At 46.2% G+C, this 13,168-nt stretch overlaps 1 protein-coding gene across 1 annotated transcript; it reads right to left on the reverse strand.

Moving 5' to 3' along the window:
- Positions 1-47: 47 nt before the first annotated feature.
- On the reverse strand, positions 48-12,749 carry tmem164 (transmembrane protein 164). Its single transcript, XM_040183066.2, has 6 exons — positions 11,765-12,749; positions 5,926-5,975; positions 3,995-4,061; positions 2,868-2,946; positions 2,254-2,354; positions 48-1,204 (listed from the first exon to the last, which is right to left on the reverse strand). Exons 1-6 carry the CDS (start codon positions 12,200-12,202, stop codon positions 998-1,000), a joined length of 942 nt encoding a protein of 313 aa, XP_040039000.2. The 5' UTR covers positions 12,203-12,749; the 3' UTR covers positions 48-997.
- Between the last annotated feature and the right edge of the window lie 419 nt (positions 12,750-13,168).

Below are 13,168 nucleotides of genomic sequence, written 5' to 3' on the forward strand. Positions count from 1 at the left end.
GGACGAGGCCAGATTAGAAACAAAAACATCCACTGGAAGAACCTTGGTTAACTGTAACCACTTTTATTGTAAATACAGCACATACACAGGAACCAATAGAAATACAAAAGCTTGTTTTATCCCTTTTTTGATAGTGAAATACAGTAATACACACCCTATACACTTGAAATGATATACCATGACTTCAATATTGCCAATGCTGGTTAATACGGGCGAATGGTGACCTCAAAGGATCATCCGATGCATTTTGTTTATTGAACTGATTTATCGCAACACATCTTCATGTTCCCTGATTATCACAACTGGAATGATCTAAACAGCCTGGAGACACAAACGCACAGGAGGCCAAATTGCTTTAACAGTACATGTGTGGAGAAAGAGGAACCGAGGGCCGCCATAAATAACTAGGTTATTTACATAACCCCGGCTCTCTGAGTAATATGAGTGAGATGTCTCACTCGTATTATGAAATTACTGGGTTATTTTCAGTCATGAGAGGTACTCGTTCATGACAAACCAAATCTTCCAACATTAAACCGGCAATAACTTTTACAACAGCTCACACATTCAATCGGTTTGAAAATGCACTTGAGACCGGACCATGACTACGACGTTCAGAACTAAAAGTAACAACTGCAGGTCAGTATAGACATTTGAGTGACTCCGATATCCTGTCCTTGAAATTTCACATTTACAAAAAGGCAGCGTGAGAAGTCTCCCCAAAAGTCACTTCTGTTGTTTCTTAAAATTGTATAAAAAAAAGGCTAAATCCGCCTAACTGCACAATGTGAACTTCCAGGCTTGAAACGCTCATGCGTGTGAAAGCAAGCCTCCGCCACCACCACTAAAAGAACGGCGTATTTATTCGCTTCTTTCATTGAAACAGATAGTAAGTCTTAAAAGATACATTAGAATGTTTGAAAAATAAAATAAAAAAATCTCAAAGAGCAGGCATTTTGAATGAAAGGCTAGTTCTGTGTGGTGTCCTCGCGGACATTCAGTCGACCTTCTTGCCGCGCAATCGGAGCGCGTCCTTCAGGCCGCGGCACGCCGAGCCTGTGTGGTGCGAGAGGAGCGTGAGGGCCTTCCCGTGCACGAGGGTCAGCAGGGTCTGGTGGCCCGTCGCCCACACCCGGTACCAGGGCCCGTAGAAGGGGTCGGACACGGCGGGGCACAGCATGTTGTTCAGGTTGACCTCGGTCGCCTGCAGGGGGAGGCGACACACACAGCCTCAATGTGACGCTGACAGAAATTGGAATAATAAGCGTAACTCGGTTGGATAATGAGGTTCCGGCGAATGGCACGGTCATTGATCATCTGCTGCAACAATCGTTAGTCACTGAAGGATGAGTCCGTGGCCTGCGAAGCATCCGCAGCTCATTATCCCACTGCATACTTTGCCCTGACTGCTGATCTCAAATTTATTTGGACCTCTATGGATTTTCCGGGGCTTTTGTCAGTTTGATCTGTGAGAGTGAAACCCCCCCGCAAAAAGGCAGTGGCACTGCATTAAACCCTGACGACTGGATCCAGCAATCACGCCTCACCTCTGTTAAGCTTAGAAACTCACTTTTAAAACTTTAAAACTGTTATTCTGCTCAAAGTGAAATAATTGCGTGGCACAGAACATATTTATTGTGACGGAACCTGCTGCAGAAATGAAATGAGTTCCAATGACGGTTATATTTACGCATTTCTTCCAACAAAAGTTCTTCAATCTGATTCATTCTCTCGTAAACATTCTTTAATTCTTAATCTTAATAATGGCGGTATCGGGCTATGAAACCAGAAATGTGAGACTCCGTAAAGGATGTAGTTAGCAGACCAATCACAGCCTGGTGCGCTGCGGGAGGCTTGCGTCAACGCAAGCCTAGAAAAATGGGTCAACGCACGCAAGGAGGTGTGAAAAGGCACGCAAGGGACACGCAAGGGGGGTCTTGCGTCTGCGTTTCCTTGCATCGCTCTGAAAACGCAGAAGCATAAACTAGGCTTAAGCATGTGTATGCATAACTCATTTCCTTATTCTCTAGATTGTTTTTCTTAAACAATATTGTCAGATAAGTGTGTAATAAAACCACCGTTATTTATTAAAGCACAATTATAGTGCATCATGTCTCAATGTCTGCCTTGTTTATGTTTGAAGAAATTACTTTTTTTCTTATCCATGAAAGCCGTGTCACAAGTGTGTGATCCCCCCCATGCACGTTGCAAAGTGAGGTGTCACGTAACGCCCAGCAGGGGGCTCTGTCTTACCAAGCCGAGGACCTGCAGGAAGAGGAAGTGGTAGAGGAACAGGATGCCGGTGGAGAGCAGTGCCCACCACATGTCCCCCAGAGGCTCCGGCTTGTACACACCTGCAGAGAGACACATGTGAACCGGTTGCTCAAGGCCCCTTTGACTTCCCTCTTTCTGCTGGTACATTTGCGCGCTAGTCGAGAAAACAGGTGAAACGACCTGCAGCCGCAGCGCAGCTTGTAACAGGATGTGTAGTCATACTGGTCTTTCCGGTTTCTGCCCTGCTGTCATTTGCCAAGAGCACCAGAAGGGTTAGATAAGTGCACCGATTATGTCAGCTCAACCTATGGAGCTATGGAAATAGGGCTGACTGCATAGGTTGGTTTATGTTGCAATGACCAATTCTTTAGCAGGAAACCTGTTTTTCGGAATCCTTCCGGCCTGCCTTCACGTGACATACACCTGGCAGCTGCACAGCCCCACTTCTCCCTCGCAGCGTTTGCCTCCCAGGGCACCGTGAGGGCGGCGGTGTCCCGCGCGGTTGAACGGACAAATGCAAAGCGGTAATCTGCCGCCACTCTAAAGGTCTTCCACAAAGAGGATTAAGGTTAGAGGATAAAAGCAACACCTACCTCCTTTCCTGAACAGGTAAAGGGGCACCAGGTACAACATGGAGTGCTGGATGTAGTAGATCTCCTTCTCGAACGGAAGCTGAGGAGAGAACAAACTTTTTCACAACACACAGTATTCACTCACCTACGGCCTCCTTGCAGTAGTATTGCTTTTTTTGCGGCGATAAAGAAGGCGTGTCTGAACATTTAAGGAATGATATTTGCTGATTTTTTTGACCAAAAATGAGCTTCTAGCTTGGAGGAGATACTTAGAAGAAAAAGGGAGGAGGCGTTTCCGGGGTGAGACTCATTATAGTCCATCATTCTACTGCTGGTGAAACGGAGTCATTAGTGGGCGTGACGCAGGGATCAGAGTGCACCAATGAGTAGAACATGAACAATATGAAAAACTACTAGACCACCAAGTGACCCTTCTAGACACACAGAGCTGACATATTATTCATGGTATAATATACCAAAGACATTATTCAGATATTTCCACATAGTCAAGTCTACGGTTTTAAAATCAATTAAATCATTTAGTAGTTCTTCTGTAAATGCTTAACAGTTCGTTCTTTCGTTTTAAACACATATGATACATAAATTATTACAACTGATTTGGGTTAATTTCCCACACTTTAATAGATATTATTGGAAGATATTTTGAAGGCCACACAAACGAACTTTAGGAACAGGGTCAGCGGGGTTTTGTAATAGGACCATCTGAAGTTTACTGGGATCACGTTAGAATTGGACAAAAGGTCAAACCGCCAAGACTTGATTTGATTCAAGCAAACGCGTGGAATTTGAAGTCCTCATGTTGTCTACTGCACACGGTCTGCAGCTGTGAGAGTCTTTCAAGCAGGCAGTGTCACCGGATTTCAACCCGCTCAGATTGCATGAGACAGAAGCACAGTTCCAGCATCAATTAAAGCCGTAATCTTCTGCCACATCATGCCCGACATTGAGTCATCTGTGAGCTGGGATTTGTTGCTCAGAGTCGGACTCTGGTACAGGAACTACATTTTGAGAGGAATCAATAGTAATCATGCTGATCAAACTCTCCTGTTGGGCTGCCAGAAGAAAATATGAACAAAACACCAATCCATGCGAACTCCAGAGACAGAAGAGTGGCGCAGAGGACTCACCAGTCTGGTGTTGACTACTGGGAATATTAAAGCCAGTAACGCGCCGTTCAGCATGTGCACCTGCAGCCTGGGAACACACAGGGGAGAACACTTTAAGACCAAACGCTCCTATAAACCTCACGTCCTCCATCAAACCTGCCTGAGGAACATTTTAACAATCATTTACGCATCGCACACATCAGTGCATTATTGACATATTAGTCTGAACTAGAGCTGATGGTTGGGGAGAAGAGGATGATTTGTTTCAATGTTTATCTGATAAAAACAGGACAGGAGTCTTGACGAATGATCAAAGTTGTGAAAATCGATGTATTGCTTGCGAGCAGGAGGTCAAACACACGAGGACGTATTACAGCGCTCTGTGGCGACGGCGTCTCCGAGCAGTCACAACGCAGAGCTGTTATCGACACATACTAAGGTCATCCATCCCGCAGCGGCGCCGAATCCCAACCACTACACCGTATAGGGAGATATGAACCAGGTCATGACCCTCACAAAGCAGGCGAGACACCTCGAGTGAAAGTTGAAGAAAACTTCGCACCATTCTGCTTTCCACGTGTTAAACTTCAATGCAGACAATTATCACTCTTCTAGCATAACACTGTTATGACATATTTCAGAGCTGATGTGAGGAACAGCTGGAAGGGGGAGGGGAGGGGGGGTCGTGTGTCGTAGAGACCCTTCGATCCAACGACCCGATGCACATTTCTGTTTAATCAACAATTATTCCAAGAGGCGGCACACGCAGACGGCGGGGAGCTGACGGGCCGCTGCGCGCGAGGGGGGGGGGGTGCGTGCCACTGCTCTTGAGATGAGCCGGGGTAACTGCTGCGACAGCCAAGGTCACCGTGGGAACAGCGGTGCTGTCGCAATGTCTGTTCAAGTGAGCCCGGCTGTCACTCCGGGAGGCGCGGCGGGCTTTCGGGCCGCTTTGTTAGAATTAAAATACACCGCGGTTATCGATCGTGAGCGACCCTCGAACGGCGAGGAAGAGTTTTTATTTCAAAATGACGCATGTATAAAGAAGCTCTACGATGTTGTGATTATCTTGATAACTACACATTCATAATCACACTAATGACGTTTACAGATTTCATTCCCTGCGGTCTTAAATATTCCTACACAGACGGGCGGCCCAACTTTAGGGACAGAGTTTAACGTGTGCCGCTCAAACAGGGTTTGCCCTTGGATTAAAACCACCCTCGCTGTTGCTAAGGTGACCACAGCCGTTTGCTCTTTCTAATCTTAGGTAAATATAATATACAGATATTATGCACGCTGCAGGTTTCATATCCATGTGCAGATAAAATGCCATGTTTAAACAAACTACAACTTTTAATGTCCTGAAGAAGGATATAAACCACAAAAGCATTTCTCATGGGAAATACCGGTGAAACCTCTGGTAAGCCGATACGGTATCACAACAACTATGAGAAGGAAGAGCGTGACCAAAATTCATATCACGGTATTTTGTGATGATTCTGGCGCCCTCGGCGGGGATCAATCTGTTCGGTCGCCTGCCGAAGAGCGTCAACGGTTGTTACGGCTGCGCACCGGTACGACGGTGTGAGAAGAATTCATAACCGTAAGGAAATTTGAAACCGGTGTACCGGTTGGACGGGTAGGCGGCCGACAAAAGGGCCACAGCTCCTCACTACCTGGCCTTTATGAGCCAGGTGACCCAGCCGGTGTGTAGTTATGCAAAACCCAACTTTGTGCTCCCACACGGCGAAAAAAAAACTGTTGTGGCCTGTAAATAATTTAGCGCTCGGACCAGAGCTGTTGTGGAGAAGAAAAAAACAAGGTTAAATTAAAACAAGACCACTACAATGAAACACCATGAATAAACATCTGTAGACTTGGGGTATAATTTGCTTCTTTCTACCGAATATTTATTTATTAACACCAAAGCCGGGCGAGAATGTACTCACCTAAATAAAACCATTGCTGTTTTACACGGCGGGCAGGCCAGCAGGAAGATCTGTTCAGGAAAGGGAGAGAGAGGGAGATGAGAAACCACATTATCACATTTAACTCTAACTGCTTCAAGAGCTTCTGGCGCTCAGCGCTGCAAGGAAAGGAAAACAAATTGCTTTAACAAGTTTTTATTAATATAACGAGCGCAGCAGCCTTGAGCGGAGCCACAGCAGACTGCTGCTTCCTGCTTCCAGAGAGTAAAACCCACAGCGCGGGGAGCAGGGAAGTTGGGCCAACGGTTGTGGCGGATTTGAATGTATTCAAATAACTGACAGGTGTCGGCGGGTCACACAATAACGCAATCTAACGGGCAGCTCCAGGCAGCGGTAGACCGACAGCGCAATTAGAGCTTTGGTTGAAAAGGAGCCCAGTGGCTTTGAGGAGCGAACAGAAAACTGCTTCCGCTCAGCCGTCGGATGGAGAGGCGAAGCGGGGGGAAAGGTTATGAACATTGTACGGAAATTAAAACCGAATGTCTTTCTTCCGGGAGGCTAAAGTGAGTCTTCTTTCAAATTTGGAACATCGTGTAATGAACTGGCTGCGGACGAGTGTCTCATGCGTCCAACGATGCAAACAATCCCGTTAATGTACTTTATTATCGGATTTCAGGGCAGTCGATCGAAGCAGCCTACCACTCACTGGAACCTGGGGGAAAATAATCAATTTCTGTCCAAGAAAATCATGACCGTGGCCGCGTATAAATCCCAGACTGATGATGCTTTGAATCAGTCCACTCAAAGAGTTCCCGTCGGCCATTGTGTCTGATATTGGGAAAGAAGTGGTGCATTGTGCTCAGGCTCTGGACTCAACCCTTGAACTTATGAGTCCAGGTTCACTTTACAGCAGAACCACAAGCGATTTACCAGAACACAACAATATATTCACAGCTCCACATAACAGCGGCCCATATTTAATTTCACATTTTAAAATTGGTTTCCGATTCATTCATTTCCTCTTTCGAAAAGCAATCACATCAACGCGTTGGCTTTCTAATTGAATGAGAATACAGGTCACAGTGGGGGGTCGTCATCCCGGTTTTAGGTCTCATCTATGCTCAGCGGCCGAGCCGTTGGGCTCCTGGAGGATACCGCACACATGGATTGGTTTGAAACGCCATCTGACTCCGGAAAGAGTCGGCCTGCCGGGAAGCCAAAGGCTGCAAACAGAATTACGAGAAAGCAATTTAGGTGAGATCTGTTGTACAAGTACACACTGGCCGGGGGGACAACATGTCTCAGTGACCGATCTGCAGCACGCCGATCAACTCCTGTCAGCCTGCACGAGGAGCGAGGGTTGGTTCTGCAGACGCCATCTGCAACCAAGAGAAGCGCCGAGCAGGATTCATTCAAGTAGAAAAGATTTATAGAGGTAATTAATAGAGATAAGGCGCATATATGATCCTTTCGTCTAATCTAAATTATTATTAAGAGAAATAGACGTTCCTTAAATGTTAGGACATTGTTTTCAAAAGAAAGGAACATGACATTAATGTAGCTTTTATGAACGTGGTTTGCCAAAGCGGACAGGTGTGCATTTCATTTTATTGAAACAAATTTCAAAGAAATCCTTATGGTGGCTCTTAAGGGCGTGACGAGGTGGGAGACGCACCCGTTGGATCGTCTAAAGGCATAGGAAGTGGTGTCAGTAGTGTTGTGTGTGTGTGTGTGTCAGTTGCGAGCTGAATACAATAAACAAAAGGGAACAGAAGAGGAACTAAAGCCCCATGTAACCAGAGGGGGGACTGCAGGGAGACAGAGGACAGAGAGCGTAATAGAACTTGAGTTTTGATGACTGACCAGACGACCAAGCCAAGAGGGCAGTTATACAACTTTTACGCAGTATGTCAGTATTTATTTATTACATATAGTTTTATTTTTTTAATTTTAAAATGGGTTAACGACTAATAAAACCAGCCCACTTTGCTAGTTAAAACCAATAAGCAACTAGCACGTAAAGCAAATATTTTCTTATTGAGAATTTGTAGAATACATTGATTTGTAACTTTTCTTTTCAGTAATACTCACATTGAATTAAAATTGGACGCAGGCCACAGTCCACAAAGGGTAGATGGTAGAAATCTAGCAGATCTTTGTAATGCAAACATTCTCTTACGTTACATGGAACCCAAAACACATTTAGCTGATGGAAAGAGTTGCGTAAGAAGCCGGTCGCCTGTTCCATCACCTGTACTGCAGCCGCCTCGTACACAAGAAAACGGACGTCATGCAAATGACTGTCAGTAAATACTGGTCCGGCGTGTTCGTCCACAGCTGAACCGTCCACATCCTGACCAACTGATATTCTTTCATAAATTGGTCCAATTTATTTGAGACTATACTCAATTAAGGTCCAATCACAAAAAGCGCCTGGGAAAGCGAATTTGCTTTAATGTAATTTAAAAGGCCACTTCAGTGTGGAGGTGGGGTTAATCCCTGTCTGTCATTATCTCATTTAAGTTAATCAAGCCTTCATGGGACGTGTGTCTTAGTTCTTTGGAAAGGGTTAGCACTTCCTTTCATGTCATAATAATACACATGAACCTCAAACGTGTGACTGTAGGTAATTAGGTGTTTGGCCTCTCATCTGTTATCTAAGAAATGCCCCGAGTTGCTCTGAAGTTGTTCTTTACAGTATAATTCAGTCATTTCATGCCATTAACCTTTATTTTCCCATTTAGTGTTTACAGGGAGTTGGTTTGGTTCTTTCAGACACGTCGCAGTTTGTGCTTGTGTTGTGTGAACACTTTGTGCGACGCCCCAGAAAGCCGTTGTGGCAACAGGCACGAGTCATTGGAAAAAAATGGGAGGTTTTTGCTTTGTGTCTGAACCTCAACAGCAAAGTGTGTGTGTTTGTGACCACGATAATGTAACAATTCAAGGAGTCTGCACGTCAATGATTCTAGAAATTTGCACTTCCAGCAAACATTCCGGTCCAGGTTCTGTCTGCATTGATTATCACATTTATGAGCATCAAACCGGCTTCAACAGCGTTGTCAATTCTCTTCATTCATTTTTACGACTGAAATATACATTTATCTGGAGGATCAGCAGGCTGAGGCATAAAGACAGACGTTGACAATCTCCAAACAAAGAAATTTCTCAGAAAAATATTGGATATGGAAGTGAAAAGGGAGTCTTTGCATATATATATAAAAATACACACACACACACACACACACACACACACACACACACACACACACACACACACACACACACACACGTTTAGTGAAAGTATAAAACCATTTAAAAAGCTAAAACAAAACTAAAAAAAACAAAATCCCTGCAGTGTTGTTTAATCGATCCAGTTGTGACTGTGTAAATAAATAAAAAAACATCGGGAAAAAAGATCAATGGCCTACTTACAGATTGACACAATTCATTACTGATAAACCCCACTTCCTCTTTACAAGTCCAGTCATTAAGTAATACGGTAAAGAGCACTGAGCGTCGATCCAAATGACTGAGTCAACAACGTGTTCTGCCAGGTGTTATGTGAACAGCTGATAACGTGGCTGTATTCAAAAGATAATGCTGATACTGTAACCGTGTAATCTGTTATGATGTTGCACACGGTTTATTTTCACTTCAATTTAGTAGCAAACCTCCAGACTACGGGTCAAAGACAAAGCCCAGCGGCTGCGTGTTCTCGCTGCAGTGTGCGAACGAGCAGCAGTTCAAAACTCCCATCAAACACGGTCTGAGCTGCTGCTCAGGTGCCGGAGGGATGAGTTATTCTCTCCTGGAGCCTGGAGCAGCATTTACCACCAGCCTACCGCAGATCCATCACGCTTCAAACCGCCAGTCTGGAGCCATGGCAAGATCTACAAGGGAAGAAAGTTCCCATGATAAAAAAGGGGGGGTCTTTGTCTGGCTTAAAGTAAACTCGTAGGAGGTGGGGAGTCTCCCCCGTAGACGCCACAGAGGGGGTTCAGTTCCCTCAGCCTCCTCCATCATCCGAGAACACCCACCGCTTGGGGACGGCGTGCTCACGGTGATGCGAGTTGCAAACATTCAAGATAAAATGAAATCAGGACTATCGCTAGATTTGCTTGGCCCTTGTAGCATCTAAAATTGGACTCCTGGCATTTAAAGACTGGATTTTATGTTTCCGAACTGGACTCCTCACATGAACACGTCACGCCGCTTTCATGTTACAGCAGCTTTTGCTCGTATTAGACCTAAAAAACAAAAACCCAAAGAAAGCGGTGCTAAGCCCACCGAGACCCTCGGGTTTGGTTGTGTATGGAGCCCCCCGGACGTCTGGTGGTGCGGCGACGTGACTGCTCTCGTTTCACGAGTGGAGGAAAAAATAGAACAGACAACAGTGTTGTCAGATGTGAGGCGTCAACAAAGCATTATTTTGGCGGCAGTGTGAATTAAAACAAGGCGAGATTCCTTCGCATTGGATGCAACGACTCGTGCAGGGAGTCGATGCCTTGATTACTCAAAGGGGCGGAGGTGACTTTGGAAACGGCAACACTCGTCTCGGCACTCGTCCCTGAGCAACAGTCGAACTTTACGAGAGCCGACAGCTTTCAGCCTGTAAAATGGACACTTCGTCGGGACTTCTCGCTCTCTTTTCTACTGATGTTTTATGCACTTCTGCTGGATCAACAAGCTAAAAGGGGACATGGAAAAATGGCCCGAATGTGGCAGTAGGGAATTAAAGTATGTGCCACCACACCCATATGCTGTTAATACAAAACTGTAATGTGGACCGGGGTGGGTGGAATCCAATTACCAAATGAGTCAACCGTGGTACATGTCTACAGGCAGACAAAGTAGCATCCGGGGAACAAACGATTCACAGGAAAAAGATCTCAAAAAATTCCACAAATGTGAAATCTCGGTCCAGCCATCTCATTGAGAAACCATCTATAGGACGAACTGCACTAATGTCGGACCAACAAGCCCATCACCTTTGAAGAAAAAAGAAGAAAAAAAACGCACGGCGCTTCCTGTTCCACCGGTTTTCCTGGAACCACAAAGTAAATCAGCAGCCAGACCCCCGGCCCATTCGCCTACAAATTAACTCGAGAGGATCTCTGCAGACACAAAGAATGCTTCCTCAGTTATCCTGAATTATGAAAGTAAGACAGAAATGAGACGAGTGAAAAATTAAACTTCCACCTCCTTTGGGTGACATGAGGAAATACCCGCTGGGGTCTCAACCGTGGGGCCATTTTGCAAAGGCAACCGTCGGCCAATTCCTCAACGTCCTCTGGCTACACGATCAGGAAGACTCAACACTTCTCCTTTGTTCTCCATCACGCACGCGTGGGACACTGACTGCACTTTAAAGCACAGTGGCCACGACCCAGGGGTCGCGAGCATGCGCCACAAAGGTCAGCCAACAAGGAGGCGGGACGTGCAGGTGCTGTTTAATTCAACAAAAAATAAAAAAAAATGTTCCCATCAGACTCCACTTTTTCGCCTCGTACCCGTCTCTTCAGTGGGATGATTACCGACTCACACGCCGTGTCAATGCTGTGCAAAGTTCACACACAAACTGCTGGATGGAAAAAAGAAAAGAAAATGGAGAAAAGGAGAAAAAACTGTGTGTCTGCTCCCGTTTTGTTTTGTAGCTTGGAGTCTTATGGAGGCATAATTGTATGATCATATTCTAGATGGGTGAGGTCGGTCCAACGAGCAGCTGAGTGCCAGAGTCAGATCCCAGATTGCAATATGAGTTACATCATAAACCGCTCTCTGCTTGGAAGACCCCCCCCCCCACACACACACACACACACACACACTCAGTCAGTCCAGGTAAACACGACTTCATCCTTACCTGAACCATCGTCATGACATGGCAGGGGTTCAGCAGATAGATCACGGTCTTGGTCGCGAACTTGAACCCGACCTCCACTCCAAAAGTCATGCAGAGGGCCACCAGCAACAGGTTCTTGCCCATGCTGTCCTCCTTCGCCCTCGCGCTCTCCTTCCCCACCACCCTGAGCTCTTTGGAGAGGTTGATCTTCTGCAGCGCCACGCATATCTCCACCACGGAGATGAGGACGATGACCAGACTCTCGCTGACGCGCTGCTGGGGCGCGATGAAGGCGGCGCACTCGGGGCCCCCGTTGCCCTCAAACTTCGGGTCCACCCCGCCGTAGATCCAGTCCAACAGGCTGTAAATGTTATATCTCGACATATTCCTCTTCTCGTGTTGGAAAAGATGCGAACAGGATGGAATAAAAGACGTCACACCGACCTCTTGACGAAACATGAACTGCAAGATGTCCCTGTCGTGGCGGTTGAGAGGCGGACATGTATCCACCCCCCTCGGCGCCTTTTAAGCTAGCTGATTCTACCAAGTCCCGCGTCGAGGGGCAGATGAGGAACTTCGGCTAGCAGCGGGAGGCAGGGCGATAAGTCGACAATACCCGTAGCCGCAGCTAGTTGGTACCGTTACCGGCTCCGTCTTCTCTCTCGCGCCGCCGTCCCTCCTCCCGTCCCCCTCGCACGGTCGACGGCTAACACGTCGACAATCAGATCTGCGGCGAAAGAAACGGTCTACGTGCTCCCGAGTGTCAAGTGCGGCGCGGCGGCTTGCTGGAAGGCGAGTTAGCGCGTGTTAGCAACAGCGTGGATACCGGGACGGGCGCTAGCTTAGCTACCAATCCCACCTCAACTGGAGGCGAGGGTCCGTGTCACCCTGAGCGTGGCTTGTCAGGCTCAGCACGCTCGCTAGTGGCATCGCTGGGTGCACAGTGCTGCAATCACGGGCAGACGTTTAGCATGTATGGTTTGACGGAAGCCGCTGCATAATTCAGCAATTAAAAAAAAGGTTGATTTATGTATAAAATATGAAATAATAATATGATAAATGATGAATGATGATGTGTGTAACAATAAAGATTACAAGGCATTCTCTTCCCAGGCAGATACAATGAAAAAATGTGTACTTTGCCTGAGAGTCAAATATGAGGGAAATTCTATCTCAGGTAAAAACCACGGAGGACTCTGAACCCACGTGATGTCCAATATGGTGTGTTCAAGAACTATCCGGAAACTTCTCATATTCTTGAAAAGTAAATCGCCGGTGAATGGAGGTGCTAATGTTTCCATTTTGACCTACATCGCTTCATCAGTAGAGCGGCTCCTAAGTCAACTGAGAACAACTTTAATTCAAACCACATTTGCCAAATAAGAAACTGTATAATCGTTATGTTTATAATTGTCTTCCTTCTCC

The sequence above is a fragment of the Gasterosteus aculeatus genome, chromosome 7 (assembly GCF_964276395.1).
Source record: "Gasterosteus aculeatus chromosome 7, fGasAcu3.hap1.1, whole genome shotgun sequence".
Taxonomy (NCBI): Eukaryota; Metazoa; Chordata; class Actinopteri; order Perciformes; family Gasterosteidae; genus Gasterosteus; species Gasterosteus aculeatus.

What these genes read in the sequence shown, in the direction of transcription:
- tmem164 (XM_040183066.2), bottom strand. Translation starts at nt 12,202, where the DNA reads ATGTTTCGTCAAGAGGTCGGTGTGACGTCTTTTATTCCATCCTGTTCG. An exon ending in CAGTAGTCAACACCAGACTG is followed by an intron (nt 2,947 to 3,994) that starts GTGAGTCCTCTG and finishes TTCTCTCCTCAG; the next exon opens with CTTCCGTTCGAGAAGGAGAT. An exon ending in TTACCTGTTCAGGAAAGGAG is followed by an intron (nt 2,355 to 2,867) that starts GTAGGTGTTGCT and finishes GTCTCTCTGCAG; the next exon opens with GTGTGTACAAGCCGGAGCCT.